Genomic DNA, 19224 nt, shown 5'->3' on the forward strand with positions numbered 1-19224 from the left:
CAGCAGGGTTGATTACTGCAATGGACTGTTCACAGGCCTTCCTAAAAAGACTATCAAACAGCTTTAGGTGATACAAAATGCAGCAGCTAGGATTCTCAGAAAAACTTTGAGGAATTCTTTGAGAATACTGTTCTAGTTGAGGAAGATATTACGGTGATTACAAACATTTTCAAGTACTTTGCTCAGGAAAGGTAGGTTTGACAAAAAAGTCACTGACAAAAGTATTGGCACCCCTTTAGAAATGTTGGTTCAGTATTCTGTTTTGTTCATGAGTATAGAACAGCAGTATGTTTGGATGAGGAATGAAGCATACACTGAAAATTGCACCCTGTCTAAACTGATGCATGGCAATAACTAGGTGATGCTCTCGGCCTATTTTGCTTCCTCTGCCACAGATAATCAGCTGCATATAAAGGGGTAGGTAGGTACAGTTATTAGAATATTGAACCAAAATCATAGAACTAACTGGCAGTTAGTTCTATGATTTTGGTTCAGTATTCTGTTTTGTTCATGCTTATAGAACAGCAGTATGTTTGGATGAGGAAGAATGAAGCATACACTGAAAAGTGCCCTGTTTTCAAAATTGTGCTTAAGCAATAAAAAAAAACTGTAATTTGGTAATTCTGCCCTCTAGTGGCCCTCATGTTAACATCATGAACAATCTTTTTGCATCTTTTCTTCCACACTGAAGGCTAGTTTGGTCACTAAAGTGTCACTGCCAAGTTACTGTCACCTAAAATGGTGGTCCAAACAGTATGATATTGTTCAACAACTACAATGACCAGAGAGCAGACCAGAGGCTGTATGCAGCTTAGGCCTAAATATGTTTTATTGTGCAGAAATCATATGATTACATTTAGTACAGCTGCACAGGCCATTTAGTACAGCAGCACAGGTGATTTAGAGGTCATTCAGGTCATCAGATCACCCAGCCCTACACTCCCCACTGTCTACATGACATGGCAACTAAATAGAGAATAAGACGTAAGAGAAGATGATCCCTTAGATTCCTCCATCCAAGATGTCTACCATCAAATGATTAATCACAGGCTCACAAAGTTTGATCAACTGAATAAACAATCTCTTATATGTCAATCACTAATCATTATTTAAAAATACCTTCTTGACTTCTCGCACAATAACAATAACTTCTAGTTATTCCGTTAAACTGATACATTTTTGTGAAAAGTAGGTAAAAGCCTCCTAATTAAAATAAACACAATAATGAAAGTAATAAAGCAAAATATAATACTAAAGCAAAGCCTTTTCTTCTCCAGCAGAAGAAAAAAGGTTAATTAACAATTCCTTTATATAACTTCAAACAAAGCCACAATAGTCAGTGTAATAAAACAATAAGACAAAAATATCCAATCCGCTCGATTACAACAACTATAAAATACTGGAAACTGGATTTAAAGCAAAACTGAATTTACACAAGATTAAAATAAAGTTCAAATAATCACTGTAATGATTACATATAACAGTTTCCTCTGCTCCCAAAGACTACAACTCTAATTGAGTAGACACATTTTTGGTGACATTAAATGATTTACATGGCTGTGGGTCTGGAATCCCATGAAAGCAAAGTGAACAGCTTCCCTTCACTCATACCAAGCTTGGTCATGTGGTCAACCCTTTAGAGATCACAGCATTCTGGACATCACAGCATACTGCATTCCACCCACAGATAGAAACAGCCGGATTCCAGGATAGAAGACCATCAGGCCTGTAATAAAACAATGAGTATCACACCATCAGGCCTATAATAAAGACATGAGTACCACACCATCAAGCCTATAATAAATACATGAGTACCACACCATCAGGCCTATAATAAAGACATGAGTACCACACCATCAGGCCTATAATAAAGACATGAGTACCACACCATCAAGCCTATAATAAAGACATGAGTACCACACCATCAGGCCTATAATAAAGACATGAGTACCACACCATCAAGCCTATAATAAAGACATGAGTACCACACCATCAAGCCTATAATAAAAAGAAAAAGATTGGTCTAATCCCAAAGACATGATGTGCATAATTACCTAATTGCTTTATGAGGTGCTGTGGATTTGACGGAACAAGTACTTCAGTGCTGCCCGGACTCTTTTATTCTGTCGACGTCTCATCTCTTCCAGTATCCGGACCTTCTCTATGTCTCCTTTCTCCTCCATCTTCTCAATCAGGAAGTCCAAGTGGACATGACTGGACAGTGAATTGGCATCCAAGGCGATATCATTCAGTGTGACAACATGTCGGTAGGCCTCTTCCAGCAACTGTGACCTCTCTGCTGTGAAGTCTTTAATTTGTTTTTCAAGACTTTCCAGGAGGCTCATCTGGTTCTCAGCTTGTGATTTATTGTCTTCATACTTCTTTTTAATTTCTTCTTGGGTCTTCTGAACTTTCCTTGTTTTGACCACATAGATCCAGTTTTCGCTCACATGATCTGACTCAGGACACGGACACATTCGACATGTACTACTGAGGCCATAAATTTTCAATAAATTATACCAGATAGTGTGACAGTTACTTTCACAAACTGTACAGCAGTAAGATTTTGCAAGTATACGGGTCAATTTAGGGATTTTTCCGAGGGATTTTTTATCTTTGTAGACCTCATCAACTTCTACAGTGAATGTCTCGTTCCTCTTCATCTCGTGTGCATATGTCCTCAGAGCTTCCTGAGTCTGTTCCACTTCTGTCTGTTTTAGTTCAATCAGCATGATTCTGTCTTGCATGTTTTGGATGCATGCAATTAATTCAATGCGTCCATTCAGAACTTTCACAGTTTCATTCATTTTTTGAGGTTTTTGTTTTTCCAGAAAGGCTGTGAACTCATTCATTCCTCTCACTGATACTTTATCCTGATGGCCATCCGTTTCCTCTGTTCGGTCTTCATGCTGGTAGTTATCAAACAGGAAGTGAACCGGCTGATTACTCTCATTTGTGGCACATTTAATATTTGCAGCTTTCAGAGTTTGAAAGACATTTGTAGGGGTTCTTCCATTCGATTGTGTGATAAGAGCTACAATGTTTTGTTCCATGTCTTTTCCAAACAGAGACATCAGTGATTGAAAGATGTACATCAGTCGGTCAGTCTGTCGATTATCTGATTGCTTCAGCACCAGGCCCACAGTATTGAGTTCTTTAACTCCATCCTCTGATCCAAACAAGTCAAATAATCGTTGACTTACGATGGCATCTCTTCCGTTCCCTCTGGTGTCTCCATATCCAGGAGTATCAATAAGAGTCAGAGAGTAGGGCAAAACTTTGTCTTCAAACCCAAAGATCTCGTACACAATCACATCTGATGTCTGACTTTCTGATTGATCTTTGTTCTCGTCCTCTACGATCTGAAACCAGATTTCATCCTCCCACCTCACTCCCATGGCGTAGTTGACCAGAGCGTTTATCAGAGTAGATTTACCTGTTCCTGTTTCACCCACAAGTAAGATGCTTTTATTGATCTTTTCCACATTTTTTTCACCAACAGTCATCCTTGTCAGAGTTCCAATCTCCTCTTTTTTTGGTTTCAGCCGGTAGACAACTGGACATCCTGAACGGATGAGATCACTTTTGGAGATGATGTCCTGAATCCTGAGTAAGTAAAAAAAACATGTCATTTAAAGTTGCGTTAGCTGATCTAGTGCTAATTAAGAGCAAATCAATCAACTCTTTAGAGCACAACTGTCCTTCAATGTCAGGTTTGTCTACATTTGCTGTGAGACTGATGATATAAATATAAATAAATAAAACTGACTTTTCTGCTCTTTAATCCTGGAATTTATGCGAGCACACTAATGACTCACATGATCTACAGCTGATCTGCAGAGATCTGTTTGACATGGACTGGGTTAAAAAAAATCACATCTTTTTTAAAAAAATCACATCTTTTTTCATGATCTGTGTACCTGGTACTGGCTAGATATAGGCTGTTTGTCTTGCTTTAACAGCTGATCTACTGACAGGGGTTTATCTGGGTTTAAAAAAAAGATTTGAGAGTTCTCCAGGAGCAAAATTATATTAATTTGAGCTAGACCGTTGTTTGTATTAGCAACAAAATTGTTTATAGTCTGTAGCAGCAGGCATGTAGCCATGTGAAAATAAATCCCTATTATCAAACCACTGACCAGGCTCAAAATAGCATTATCCTAACATGGAGAGGGTCCCTACAGACAAACCAAAGTATTGTAAACTTTGAAAGTGTACAGAGAGGTTATAACAAGGGCTGTTTCTGAAGGTAGTGCTTATTTACAAGACGAAAAATAATTCCATGGAAATGCATCAGGATTATTTTTGTAATCTGATCCCTTATCATACCTGTTTATTCATACTCGTCACTCGACTTATTGTGACTAAATTCAAGATGGTGGCGAACGGTAAACTTCCTGAAGATACTGTCTGTATAAATCGTCTTGTAAATAAACTACCAGTGCTTTTTCAAAGTTCTAAAGTTCATAGTTTTAAATGTCATGGCCCTCTAAAGTCTACCAATGAAGTGTGGAGCTACTTTGAGCCTCGTAAATGGTGTAAAACTGATTTATTTGCATGGCTAGGCCGATGCCCGAGGCACCCCCTTTGAAAACCTGTTGGTAGCATCGGCTAACTAGCACCAGATTTCGGAGTGCAGGGGACAAGCCGAGATGGGCTAAGAGACATACGTTCACACTCTATATCATGTTTCAACACACTTTAGGTCAATATCACACTGAACTTCTTCTTTAAGTATATCCAAAATCCATTTTACACCAGATTTCCCCTTTAAATCAATATTTTTCAGGACTATGAATAATTTAGTTCTTAACTATATGTAAATGGGATATTGCAGTCTTATTATTTTTTTTAGAAATTTATAAAACACTCCAAACACCTACTTTATTTTGGAGTATTGGGAGCATTGTTAATACATTGATTAGAGAAAAAAAAATTGAATCCATTTTAAGATGAGTCTAAAACAAAAAAATGGAAAACTTTCTCGGTGCACTGTAGATGCAGCCCTGGTTTGGCTCCACTAAGGAGTTGGCCGTTCTCTCTCCACCCTGGTTTACATCTCTCTCTCCACCCTGGTTTACATCTCTCTCTCCACCCTGGTTTACATCTCATGTGTACAGTATACTCTACTCCTTCATCCAGCGTTGAACCGGGATGTAATGATACCTTGTGCAGTGACCCAATCAAATAAGAGGAGCATTTTATTGTATCTGTGATTTTCTTACTTACACAGCTGATGCTTGAAACTGAGACCTCTTGCATCTTGTGTCTTGTGTCTGCTGGGTTAAAACAAGAAAAAAGTCTTTATTCAACAATTCCACACATTTTACAGTAAATGAAAAAGCGTATTGTGTGTGTTTGGTCCATTCAAGATCTCTAATTACAAACGTAATCACTCACCTGTGTTGGCAGATGGACTACTATGAGAGTCACAGCTCTGCAAACATCACTGCTGACAGCATAGCCGAGTTTGCCCACAGCTGTGGCTCTGATCTCATACTCAGTCTCTGGCTTCAGTCCTGACAGAGTTACTGCCTCTTGGTTCCTCTGCACTGGGTGGGATTTCCATTCAGTCTCCTGATTCTGTTTCTCTCTGTATTCTACTCGGTACTCTACAGTGGCAGAGTCTGGGCCAGACATCTGAACTGTTACGCTGTCATGTGAAACATCAGTAGTGGTTGGAGTGGCAGGTTTTGATGGAGGAACAAAGCGGATTGCATCATCACATCCATCTTCATATATGAAAATACACGCCCCAGGATGAGACTCATCATATTTCATATCAACTATGAATTTGGTGTCATCACTGGTGCTCATCCTCTTCAGTTCTCCAAACAGTTTCAATTCTCTCCTCATCATTTGTTTAATATCAGTGGAGAGCCACTCCCTGTTGGTAGCCTGTTGATCAGAGGATTCTGCAGAAGTGTCCAACATTCCTGATGGTTTGAGATAATTTGACAGTTTCACCAACAAACTATCAGGCCCATCTACAGAGGTGAATGAAAAGCTTACTACATTTTCCACATTTAAATCAGACAAGAGGTCTTCCAAATTGTCATCCATATTTGCACCTAATTTCTCCAGTTGCTTGAGATAAGATTTCAGTATATCCAATTCCTTCTCCTTGTTTTTGAGCCACTGTTCCAGGTCTTTGCTGTTGAATGGAGAACTATCGTGTGTCTTAAGAACGTCTGAAAGGGCACTCTCCTCTTTCCCACCCCCTCGGATTGAAGGAAGCACTGACCCGAGCTTCTGCATAAGTTCAAGCTTGTACTGATGGCCCATCTGCATGAAATTCTGAACCTTCTTTGCCAGGGCAGGAAATGCTGCTGCTGCAGTGTCTTTCAGTATGTCTCTGCATCTCATCTCTGTCTGGGTTAAACTCTCTATGATGTCAGATGAAAATCTGATCAGGTCATTACTGATGTCTCTTACCAGTTTTGCAGCTCTTGAATCTAACTTGCACAGAGGGTACAGCCACACCCTGAGTGGAACAGCATGTTCTCCATTCTCTCCCAGCATGTTTGGAAGATCTTTGTAAACTCTCACAGCATCCCTGAAGGACGTTGGGTTGGTGGTTAACTTATAGTCTCCATGAAATGTGCAGCTAAATTTTTCAACTGCTGTCTTTTCTGTATCATCCATGTTTAAAGATGCCTCAGCATCTACTGTGAGGTTTTTCAGTTTATTGAAGGTGAGTTTAGCCTCCCCCTCCACTTGTTCCTTCTTATCCTCTGATGATGATTCTCTGTCAAACACAAAGTAGGCACCAGCTCCGTACAAGATGGCTGTGACGACATGAGTGGCAGTGTCATCTTCAAACACGTTAGGATAAGACACCTTTTCACGATCCAGGTGAGACATTGTTAACGTTTCAAATTTTGTGGTTGTTTTGTACTGAAGAGTCACACGGGCTTGTTTGTTGGATTTCTTTGTGTCTTTGAAATATTTAGCTGATCCTCCCACATCCACCAGTCCTCCCAAAAGACTTAGTTTCAGAGAGCCAGAGATCTTTAATGAATTTGACTTCTCCTCTATTGAATCTGATGTTGTGACCTTAAATTCAGTATTGTTTTGTTGTTGCACACTTTTATTCTTCTGTAACTGCTCTTGATCCCACAAAGTTATACCTGTTGGGAAATGAGTTATGCAATAGAAAGTCAACAGACTCATAAATGTAAATGATTAGCATCAGAACATTTTGATTTCAAAATCATACTGCAAATTCTGAAGGACATGTCAACCTACTTTTTAAACTGTGTGTTTGTGTATCTCAGGGATGCAAACAGAGGTATGGTCAAAAAGGAGTGAGATTATCGAAGCCCACGCCCCCGCAGGAAATATCATATAATTACATTTTGCCACCACCTCTGCCATCCAGGGCTCACCCTATTCACACAAAAATGTTCTTTATATGAAAATACACTGTCCCAGTTCCTTGGCAGTGATGCAAACACATGTGAGGTGAAAAAAGAGAGAAACATGACCAACCAACCCCCCCCCCCCTAAAAAAAAATAAATAAAAAAAAACAGTCTAAGATAGTTCCAGAAATGTATCTTTATGGATATATAAAACCATTATCATTGTTATGGTCTTGTTGTTTCACAATTGAAACTAAAGCAGTAAGTGAAAACATGCACATCGGTGGACTGCTTTACTAATGCAAAATTGCAAACTATTACAATGATTTCATTGCATTACTCAGCATGGTTGCACAGTGCTTGCATGAGAAATACTTCCCAAAAACCTTCCCTAATTGTAAGGATGCCATATAGGGGTGTAAATCACAAGTTTCATCACGATTCGATACAATATTGATTCTTTAAGCCAATGATTTGATTATTTTCGATCCTTCAAAATTTTTAGCAATTCCATGTGTTACTGGGGTCTGTTGTTCTTATGAAATTATAGATTTTTATTAATTTTCATGGATTCAAAAATGCCAAATATTATAGGCTTAATTATAGGCTAAATACTGAACATTGACTGTGGAATCAGGTAACACACTTGTTTCTCTTTTCCTCCCCTAAAACCTCCTGTCACTTGCCAGATGCTTTTGAATTTAACATGGTTTAACTCATATGTTGCAGTCGAAGTGAAAGGAAACTAGCCTATTTGGAATATTCTGTAGGCCTGCTGTTCCTTTTATGAGAGCAATTTAACTGACTGAACAAGTTTTCATCAGGCTATTGAATGCTTTATATGTGAATGCTGTATACTTAATTTACCATTAGGCTAGCTAGATTAGAATGGTTCTATACGCAGTTGTCATATAAATGCAGTGTTTTGTAGTAGGCTATTCAAAGCATTTCACGTTCATCATGGTGTAGGCCTATGTCTTGAGTGATCGCTGTCCCTTTAAATGTCTGGGACCTCAAAGTAGTCCTACGTTTTGACTCTGCTGTTTTTTTTGATGGACGGCGCCGTCTTTCATTCAGTTTTCCTACCGTTTTAATTAATGACACACGCAATTCCGTGGTTGAAGTAAGGGATTGTTTTTACCCGTATTCATGCAATTCTCACATAACATTAAATACTAGGCCTAGGTCACTGACAGGAATAATTGTATTATTGTACGGTTCCGGATGATCAGTCAGATGGCAGCGTATTGCGTGTTGAAACTTCCACCTGAAGTAGCTATACTGCGGAGGTAAGAGCGCAAACTGAGAGAGTTGCCTCCTAACGGAGCCTATATTTTCTTAGCTGCTAGAACGATAGACTACAGCTCCTTTGCTACATGATCAAAGATGAGTGGAGGTTATCAGAAGTTCAGACACATTAATTAACCAGCAGGCCCATATGAGAAACGCTCTGGTTCCTCTTGTAGCCTGTGGTAGATGACGTGAAAAAAGCTTGCCGGAAAGCATCCTTGATGATCAGACACCCCCCCCCCCCCCCCCCATTAAAAAAAAACTCTTCGGATCTGCACGATTCACACAAGTCACCCAAACTGATGTGAAAAAAGCGGGAGGCGCCGAAAAGCGCCGTGTTTGCATCCCTGGTATCTATTGGTTAATCCATCTTAACATTAACTAATATAGTCAACACATCCATGAGGTCCTACCTGGAATAAGAGTGTCCTTCCGGCAGTCATACAGCATTCCGAGCTGGAATGGTCTTCCCAGGGCTGCGGTCTCTTTGGTATCATCACCACATGAGGCCATGGTGTTGATTGATTTGAGCTGGAAAACAAAATGTATGTTATGTAGATAACTTCAGTTCTCTGAATGGGAACACAAGACGATAACACACTCGTCAAACGTCAAAATGTAACATCTTTGTGCCATATCGTTGACTATCTCATTGCCAAAGCGTTAGAGGACCCCGCTATAGACTCAATTGCAGACAGGAGAGCCTCACCCCACTCATCATATCTGTATGTCACTGCCCACCGTACTATGTCATTAACTTGTCTCACTGCCAAAGCGGACCTGATAGAGGACACCGTTGTATGTGCAGTTTATTAATTTCTTTATTTTTCGTCTTCTTGAGAGACTGGAGTTGTTGACGCAAGACTTCTTAAAAGTTTCAACTGATACAAAATCTGTGTAGTCAAATACTGTTGCACTCTGAGTCTATTACATCCCTGTAGCAATTTTACACAGCAGTCAGGCAGCTGCCAATATCAAATATTCAAACTGAAACACTGCAATATTACAAAATACACACCAGTCATTCAATTCAAAAAGATTTTTTAGGTAGCTACCACAATCTCAACAATCTCAATTTTAACTGAAACTAGATGTACCGCATAGCGGTACAAAATACGACCGCCGCTCAGTCCTGTACACCCGTTTTGCGAAAATAAATCACACTAATCAATTTGTCTCCATCTTTTACTCCATCCCCCACTCTTGACACTTTTGTGTATGCTTGTTTGTGTGTGCGCGGCTGCACAGAAAGTAGCCTACTGGCGCTGCAAAGGTGAATAGATTGTAGAATAGCCAAAAAAGTTGTAGCATTGTTATAAAACCTTTAACATTTCTAAACAATCACAAGTAGGGCAGTTCATCACAGTTCATCCATTGCAACTGGACTGATGAAAGGTACACCTGTAGGCTACATTGTTTGGGAAAAGCAGAAGGTAGCAGCATAACTTATTTATTTATTTATTATTAAACAAAACAATCCCTGTCAGTTCCATGCAGTTTTCAACAGCTATCAAGAAGAGCGGTCATGTCATGGATTTTTGTGAATGTTTCTTCTTCTACATATGCTAATAAGTTTAGTCATCTAGTTCATATGATATTCAGCTTTATTGTCAATGCACAAATTAAATACCAGTAGTCTAAAACAAAATGCAGTTTTACCCAGTGGTGCAAATAACTGACATGTCCAAAAGGGCCTTCATGAAATGCGCTGCTAGACTGTTCATACACATTTTAACGGGCCAAGTTGAAGAGCTACCGTCCGTTATTGTTCGTGCAAATAATAAGCTGATTCATGTTCCCTTGCATTTTGCAACTATGAGGTCCATGGTTAGTCTGGCTTTCGCCAGACCAAGCTTAATCTTTTAAGAAATCGAAAAAGAAATCGCCGGCAGATCAGGCTGAGTTCACCCAGCCTAGTCCATAGGCACCCGATAGAAATATTGTTTAATTTTGCAATTGAGATATCCACGCACTGGCGCCCCCCCCCCCGCGACGTGTTCGCCCCCCGGTTTCAGAGCTATTCTAAATTTAAAAATGCATAGAGGAGTTATGACAAAACCGTGACTGTTAACTCATTGAATGCCAAGCTGTTTTCGGGAGCTTTGTCCTAGAGTGCCAGCAATCTAGACCATTGTTGATGATTTTTGTACAGCCACAGCATATTCTGTGTTATAGCTATGAACACATACAATGGCTCGTTTAAAAAGGTGAGACTTTAAGCTCTCGGTGGGTGCAAACCGTGTATTTCTACATGCCTCTGTTCCTGAGAAATCCCAAGCTAAACAGTGGCTAGTTTTCATCAAAATCGCTGTTTTTTTCTAGAAATGGAGATATAACGTCTTTCATGAAATATGAAGTGTTGCCTGTTACTTACTTGTGTAAACTTTCCGGGAAGTGATCAGCGAGACCTGGCGAGACTGCCACCTAGTGATAGACCCACGAAAATGGCCTGGTTATGATAAAATATCCAGATAAAATGTCCAGATTGTGCGTTTTCATGAGTTTTCGATCGTCATATATTTCATTTCCATTAATCACAGAGTTCCCAAAATCACATATAAGGTGTGTTTAAGTGTCTAGTTTCGTAATTAAAAAAAAAGCTAAAAACGTAATATTAAGTTTTTGGCACTCAACGCATGGGAAGGAAAAGGCACTCAATGAGTTAACAAACTATATAGCTATATAAGGTAGGCCCTATGCTAGGCCTATTACACAACATAAATGATCACTAGGCAATGCTGGCGACCCAAATAAAATCCCCTTTGGGAACCTTTGGCTTACAGTATCAAGCGGACTTAAGCTGCCACCTCTAGGCGAAAAGTTAATAGTTTTGCATATCAGTATAATACATTTCACGCAACTGTGTTAATCACGGAAAGCGCGAATGAAGTGGGCACTTCTAAATGGAACCCAACCCACTGTACAGTAGCCCAAAGTCTGTGGCTAAAGCAGCCCTAATGAAAGCGTTATCATTGTTTGGATACTTCACACACACACGTGTTTTTTAATCGCATAGACTACAACTACCAAGCTGGAATCAAAGCACATCGACTCCCCTCTCACACCCTAAACACGCACTTCAAACAAACGAAAAGCATCTCTGTCTCACGGTATAGCCATAGGCAAAACTGTATCGGACCGGTGCGTTGGTACTAAATCATCCATCGCAAAGAATGATTTTTGTAGCACGTGCAACAAATATGTGTAGGTACAGCCCTTCCCTGGATATATCTCTCAACGTGCGCTCTAAAACATTTGGTTTAAATGGAGATGTAGATCATCACGGGTGCGTTAATAAATCTACAGTCCTAGTTACTTTACTTTGAGCCATGCTCTTCCTTACTTGAATCACCTTTGAAAATAGAGGATTGAAGTAGCCTACAGTATATGGGTGTTTGGGAATGAACGTTGACTCAGATGCTTTTTGAGACTTTGAGCAGAAATGTCCCAGCCCGGTGTTTAGGATGCATTATCTTTCAGGTAACCTATATTTACCATTAAAAAACCATCACGTAGCGAACGTGTTGTGGCTAACTCACTTAGCTCCTGTTAATAGCCTAGGTTATGGTCATAAGCAAATGAGATGACAGTCCAAAGATACAATTAGTGCTGCTATCAATTTGCTTGGTATAACTGCATTGATAGTTTTCTACAAATGCAATCAAATTGGCCTCCATCACTTAACCAATGCTAACGGTAACATTAGGGCCCGTCCCAATACCTCTCCTACCCCTAGATTTTTGCCCTAACCCTCGTTTTTGCGCGTGCACGTGTAGGGCTAGGGTGTCCCATTACTTTAGGGAGCAAGGGGAAGTGCTATTTTCCCCTTAAAATCAACCCTCAAAATATAGCCAGGACCGATGCAGGCTTAAAACGAAGTGGGAGATGAAATTACCCAGGATAGCGTGTGAGCTCAGCGAGCTGGCCAATTTTTAAATATATTTTCACAAAGAAGCATATTAAAATTTCGAAATATGTTGGAATATGTTAGTTTGATGCACATCTGATGGACTGTTGACATTTGAACACTAATGTTAGAAAATATCTCAAGCTATCTGACGATGTTCATGATATCTGCTGAGTGCTTTGAGAGAGTCTGCCCATCAAATAACATTATATATATGATCTGGGTAGATTCGTCAATATTTAAGGTGTGTGTTCTGGCGTTCATATGAACACAAATATTTTTGTTGATTAACCAGACGTAGATAAACCAGCACAGCCCACACAACAATGACCGCTGGAACGGGTATGTTCCTGAATGAAAATAGTAGCAGGCTACTACCGGTAGACACGTCGGCGCTGCAAGTGACGTAGGTGAGCACGTTCGCTACGCGAATTTGCATATAGTGGTGTGCCAATTCATAGGGAAAGATCTTCACCTCCACTTCCCTTGTCGAGGGGGCTTTAATGTTGAGGGCAATCAAAACCAAGTGGAAGTGTTAAGGGGGGAGAAATGGGACGGGCCCTTATTGTACCTAGGTCCTATAGTTATTGATATTATAAGATTAACTTACTTGCAGTAAAAACCAAGCATGTCCGATAAACATTCTCAGATTTATTTCGGCTTCAAGAAGAAATGGGAATTACATTTCATGTGAAAATCGTCCTATCCTTATTAGACGTTCTCTGCGGTAAACTACAGTCCTTGCAGGAAGCGTCCATTGTTTTTCCAACCCACTTTAGATTAACTTCCAACAAAATTACGTCTCACTGCAACGATGCGCCATCTGGTGGACAAACGACTACGTATCGCCAATACTGGAAATGCAGCCATGATGATGATGATGATGATGATGAATATTTGGTTTTCCTTTAATCCTACTGAATTTGTAATTATGTATCGGCCATTCTAAATGCCGATACCGATAGTATGTGCGTGCCTGTGTGTGTGTGCGTGTGTATATGTGTGCACCGCCATCTACAGGCCAATGAGTGTACAGTCACTAAATGTACACTTAACTTAATTTTTTTTAGACCCCCCCCATGGATGAAATTATACGAAACTTGGCATACCCCCAGAGAATGCCAGGTTAATCATACACATAAAATTTGGTGCAGTTCTGAACATCTTAACTGAAGAGAGGGGCGATTAAAGCAGAATGATATTGCATTTTCATTTTTTACCGGGGGGGGTGCAAATCACAAATGAGTGATTATGGGCGGGATATAAATGTATATATGACGGGGAAAAAAAAAAAAAAAACTCTACCAATCCCTTGTATGACCGCTTCGCTAGCTACGCTGCAGACGTCTAAGCTGACTGCATAACGTGATTATCTCTGAGATTCTGCTACGTTTTCAAATCGGAATTGTGCATTTCATGGTTGAAAACGTCCAAATGTTTCACAGATTTTTTTTCTTTGCGGTGATGACGGTGAGGAGCTCAGACCCGCGGTAGGGGTCACGTGATTGCGGTTACCTTCCCAGCCCTATTTCTTCCTACACCTCACGGTAAGCTATTTCGTTGCTCTGATTGGTTAGGTCTATCCAATTAAGTGCAGAGGCATTCCCCCCCTGTATCGGTTGAAACATGCCCCATAATTATGTCCCAATGGAGCAGTATCAGACTCATATTCTGACTAGAATTGAGTATGACTACGTCAGGCTACATTTATATAACAATATTTAATACATTTTCCCGTTGGTGACACCCCCAATACTTTCCAAGATACAGCCAGTTTTACAGGGGGAGGGGGGTGTTGATTTTGTTCGGCCTCTTTTTTTTTTGTCAAAGTTCACAAGCCCATAGCACAGGAACTAAACCATGTAGAAGGCTGAAATACATGCTGGTACGTAAATAGGAATGGTATGTAGCAAAACCGTCACGTTTGGTCTGGATGATCCTGCATGGTCATAGCTGTCCCTCAAAGTTGATCAAAATTGTATTATAGAGTTTTTGGGTGGGCTCTGTTTAGGCCTTCACAAGACATATTTGTACTTGTTGTATCAGCAATAGCGGCGATAGGTCACTTGTTAACCCTCTAGGCGCCACTGTCGAGTTTACTCGACAAGATGCGGTACTGAATAAAACGGCCGATTTAGTCAAATAGGGTGTAATATTTCGTTCGACTTCCACTCCACTAGATGGCAGACATGTCATACGTCATCCCCGAGTCCGAAAAAGGTCACGCTTTAAACTAAACTTTTGAGCTACAGCTCATTGAATCAGTGCGTGCAATACCGGAGCTAGTGTGCGTGTGAGCCACTTTGTCAGAGCGATATTGTCAACGTCAGCGAGTATTTGCATTAGATTATCGTCTAATGGCATCAAAAAAGTTTACCTGAAATGAAGTGTTGGGTCTTCTATTCGCGGACCCTGATGCTGAAGGGGAATATCTGCCTTCAGAAAATGACGGTGATTCGTTTAGTGAGGCTTCAGATGCGTCCCTGCCTTGCAATGATGCAGCTGGACAAAGTGAGAGTTTACTCCATAGTTTAGCTTACACCAAGCACAAACGTTGAATCGTTTGCCCAATGTCACTGGTGGGAATAATGTTTCACGGGTTCGGAGTGTTCATCGGGAAGTTAGCAGGGTGTTAGTGGTGTGGCGAACAAGGCTGGAGGTAGACTAATGTCCATAGCGCTGCGCTAGCTTCTGTCTTCCGAACGTGTGCCTCTCCACAATCGCGGCGACAGTAACATGGTGGAGCCTTTGTCTAATGCCACTGGGTATGTTAGACGAGGTCGAAGTGCTCATAGGACAGTTAGGGGGGAACGTAGTGGCAGTGTGGGGAGTCGCAATGAGAATGACAGTAGGCCTAGTCCGAGCTGCGCAAATTCTCTCCACTCGGCACGCGCAAGGCAGATCTGGCCATGCTGCTCGCATGGTGGAGGTGGTGACACGCTCTCTCCCTCTCCCTCTCCCACACACACACATTAGGTCATGCATAGTCTATCACAAGATGATGGGAATGCCGGCCCTGTATGGATAGGGATAGGGAGTCATTATCTCTACAGCAAAAGGCCTGCTACATAAAAAAAAAATGTCAGCCATTTATTAGTAATGATTTACACTGTTGATTTGCTATCTATTTCCCTGATCATTTAGGACATACACTATGTGTTCCTTTTTGTGTGTTCATGTCCTTGTGATGTGTGTGTCTTTGTCAGCTAAGAAAAAAAACAAAAAAACATCAACAAAAACAACAAAAAGAAAAAAAATACTAACATTGTCTCTTGTCTTGTGTCGTCATCTCACTCCTGATCTGTGCCTTGCCATGGCAAATTAGCTTTTGAACTAAACAGGTCTTGTCTACTTGTGTTTGTGTGTCATCTGAATAATATATATGTGCCCCATACATGGAATCAGAGTGCCTACTGTATGTAGTAAATGGAAAATCTCTACAGCAAAAGGCCAGTCTACCGCTACATGCATTTGGTTTGTTTCTGCCATTTATTAGTAATGATTTACACAGTTTGTTCACTACTTACTATTTACCTGAGCATTCAGTATTGTGCAATATAGCATACAGAAGGTGAGGGACATTTTTGGGGGAAAGAAGTGGTGCATTTTATCATTTAAACATGTGACTTTTCATGAAAATTCTATAATCCAAGATGGCCGCCACCATATGATGTCATAATATGCAAATGAGATATAAACATTTAATCTCTACATAAACTTTGGGTCATCCTTAATATTTCTCTAATTTACAGAAAGTCTCTATCTCTTATCGCTTTTAAGATATAGCCTTTTGAAATGAAGATGTCAAAATTGATCGTTTCGGAAAAAAACCTCTGGCGCCTAAAGGGTTAATGTTCAAACAAAACAGAGAGCTAGCTCGCTACTCCCTCCCCCTTCCTCCTGTGCAATTGAAACTCCTAAACGCACATCTCGTCGGTTATTGGTTGAAACACTTTATTTTGCTTTTGAGTGGTTGCCAACCCCTGTATTGGTATACTATTGTTTTTGTGTACAGATCTCGGAGCCTAGGCTGCCTATAGAGACGTGTTTTTGACACCCTGCTTATGGGGCAGGCAGCTAGCGGACCATAAGGAAATATTAAATGAATGTGATCATTTATGTTTGGGCCTTTTTGTGCCTGAAATCGCTGATACAACCTTTAACAAAGACTCTTCATTTATTTTCCTTATTGAGATAAGTAGAAGCACTCTCACAAAAAACAATGAACAGAAAATAAATTCCATCAGGGTCTGAACAGCAGACCTCACAAGTCTGAAAAATCATTTTGGATCTCATTTTCAGAGCACCCTAAGACCTTGTGGGAATGTACAAAGATTCTTTTATATATGTTTTTCTTTATTCTCCATGATCCCTTCTTTTTAAAACACCAATTTCACCTGTCTTATGCAAGTCTTTCTTTTTTATTTCCCACCCTGAAAATGGGCAAAATGCACCGTTGAGATCAATATTTTTTGTATAGAGTAACCACAGGTGGCACTAAAATCACTAAATCACTGAAATTGAAAAGGATATCCCCACCCCGGCTCAGGTACTCTCAGGTGATCATGTCAGAGCAAAATTTGGTTATTTACTTTTAAATAAAAATGGGAGGGGGGGGGTAGTGTATAGGTCTAATTGAGTGCCTGTCACTTTAAGACGTTTGTGAGGGAACCCTTGCCATTTTAACACAGTTAAAAGACTGCTGTGTGGATGTAATTCAAGGTTCATACATCTCCTTGGGACAAGCACTTTTGAGTCTTGAAAAACACTTCTCCATTTGCATTGGGATTTTGCAAACATTCAGTGTCAGAGTCAATAAAATGAGCCCTGCATGAGTAACCTAGTCGAAATTGACAAGCAGCTGTAAGAAAGCATGCTAAACTCGACATCCAGAATTATAATGTTAGCTTTGAGATACGGCTTGATTGCATAACTTAACTTAGTTTAGTCTCCTCAATGCACTATGTTGTGATAAGACCTTAGCAGAGTTAACATGAATGCAGCAGTTTTGAACATATTTGCGCAGCATGGTCGCGATGCTAAGCGGATTTAATAGCAATTTAGCCCGCCGTCTTCTATGCAATGCTTCTATGTGGCAACAACAATCGTTAATAGTTAGGCTGATAAGCAAAACTAGTGCTGGGCGGTATACCGGTTCACACCGTATACCGGTGTATATTTTCGTTATGATATGAATTTTTAATATACCGCCATACCGGTGTATTTGATTAGGCTACACAACGTTTGGAACGCTGCGCCGCGCGACAGTGTTTCAGACGGGACTTTTTTCACACGCACGCATGGTGCCACTGCGAGGCATAGTGAGGGTAAACACAAAACACCTGAAGTTTTGTGTTTAGTATGACCCTTAAGGCTTAATTTCTCCTTAGATAAGGGGTTTATTTAAGGGTGTTGCACAGAATACCTTAAATTGTTTCTTCAGTTAAGGAATAACGTTAAGGGATACTGCATTGAAAGGGATTTACCGTCACGAAAATTCTATTGAGATTGTTCAACAGCTGTAACTAGCTGGCTAGTAGGTGATGTCATTAGTTAGCAACCCACCGAACACAGTGAGGTTTAATGAGCTTATCATTCATCTCACCTTAAGAATATTCGCTGTAATTATCCAGGTAGCAAGTAAAGCATGTTATAGACATGCACTGAGCAATACTAGAAATGATCCTGACTGTCATCAATGCACCAAAACGAACTTTTTTGTTAATGTTTTGCCTAGCGAACCAAACCGAAGCTCATGGCAGGCTAACAAGACATCCACATCCACATGAAGTTAACGTTAGCCTACCAATAATGTCATGTAAACCACACAATAACAATAAGGCATGTTTCTGATAGGCCTATTTGACAGAGTAAGCATATTAGCAGAGAGGTTTCATTTGAAATTGTATAATTTTCAAAAAAGTATAAAGTTGCACTACTTTTTGTATTGGTTTTATAGGCTACAAGATGTTTGTGAAATTTGCACAGTAAAAGTTCTGTATTTTGACTTCAATTGTCTTTGCATTCTGATTAGATTCTTCATTAGAATCATGAGTGGCTCTTTGTAAACAGCATCATTTTCTGGGGCCATGCAAAACTGCATTACCACTAGTGTGGAGTTATTCTACATCATGACAGTAAAATAGACCATCTTTAGTCAATGTACTGCAGCAATTCCTCTCTCAACCTGTAGAAAATGCTGTGAACATCGGATTATGCATGGAAAAAAAATACCGTCATATACCGTGAAACCGTAAGAATTTACAAAAATACCGTGATATAAATTTTTGGTCATACCGCCCAGCACTAAGCAAAACAATTGTGCATTTTATGACTAAAGCATGAAAGTTTCACCATATAATCTTAACCCCCTAAGGTTTAATTTCAGACGTGGAGCCACTTCAGATCTGACCTCTGGGGCTAGATATTTGCTGTATAGGCTAATATACACAATTTTGAGGAGTAAAATATTTGTACAAGTCATTCCAGAATTCTACTGTGAAGATCTAAAACTTACATTAACTGCCATTGAAACTGGTTGCTTGAGTTCATTATGACAGTATCAAATGGAACCTTTAAACTTTAACACTTTTGTCTCATGTCTCTATTGGCTGTGCATGTCCGGGCTAACAGTCTTCTGAGCAAGTGCAAAGATCAGTGCACTT

General features: G+C 40.0%; 1 protein-coding gene across 2 annotated transcripts in view; it reads right to left on the minus strand.

Moving 5' to 3' along the window:
• Window positions 1–803: 803 nt before the first annotated feature.
• The window catches only part of LOC143134915 (uncharacterized), a 43434-nt gene continuing 25013 nt past the window's right edge, over window positions 804–19224 (minus strand). Inside the window, exons 2-6 of one of the 2 annotated variants that reach the window (XM_076295631.1) lie at window positions 9066–9183; window positions 5401–7130; window positions 5230–5276; window positions 2055–3606; window positions 804–1726 (exon numbers count right to left, since the gene is read on the minus strand). In XM_076295631.1, coding sequence (XP_076151746.1) covers window positions 2064–3606; window positions 5230–5276; window positions 5401–7130; window positions 9066–9165 — 3420 coding nt within the window. In that variant the 5' untranslated portion in view covers window positions 9166–9183 and the 3' untranslated portion in view covers window positions 804–1726; window positions 2055–2063. Of the gene's footprint in view, window positions 1727–2054; window positions 3607–5229; window positions 5280–5400; window positions 7131–9065; window positions 9184–19224 lie in introns of both variants that reach the window. The other variant, XM_076295630.1, reaches the window with a different exon arrangement.

This window comes from Alosa pseudoharengus, unplaced genomic scaffold, assembly GCF_046254945.1.
Source record: "Alosa pseudoharengus isolate Yale_2024_CS ecotype anadromous, Long Island Sound unplaced genomic scaffold, YU_APseudo_1.1 YU_APseudo_1.1_scf_2, whole genome shotgun sequence".
Classification (NCBI taxonomy): domain Eukaryota; kingdom Metazoa; phylum Chordata; class Actinopteri; order Clupeiformes; family Clupeidae; genus Alosa; species Alosa pseudoharengus.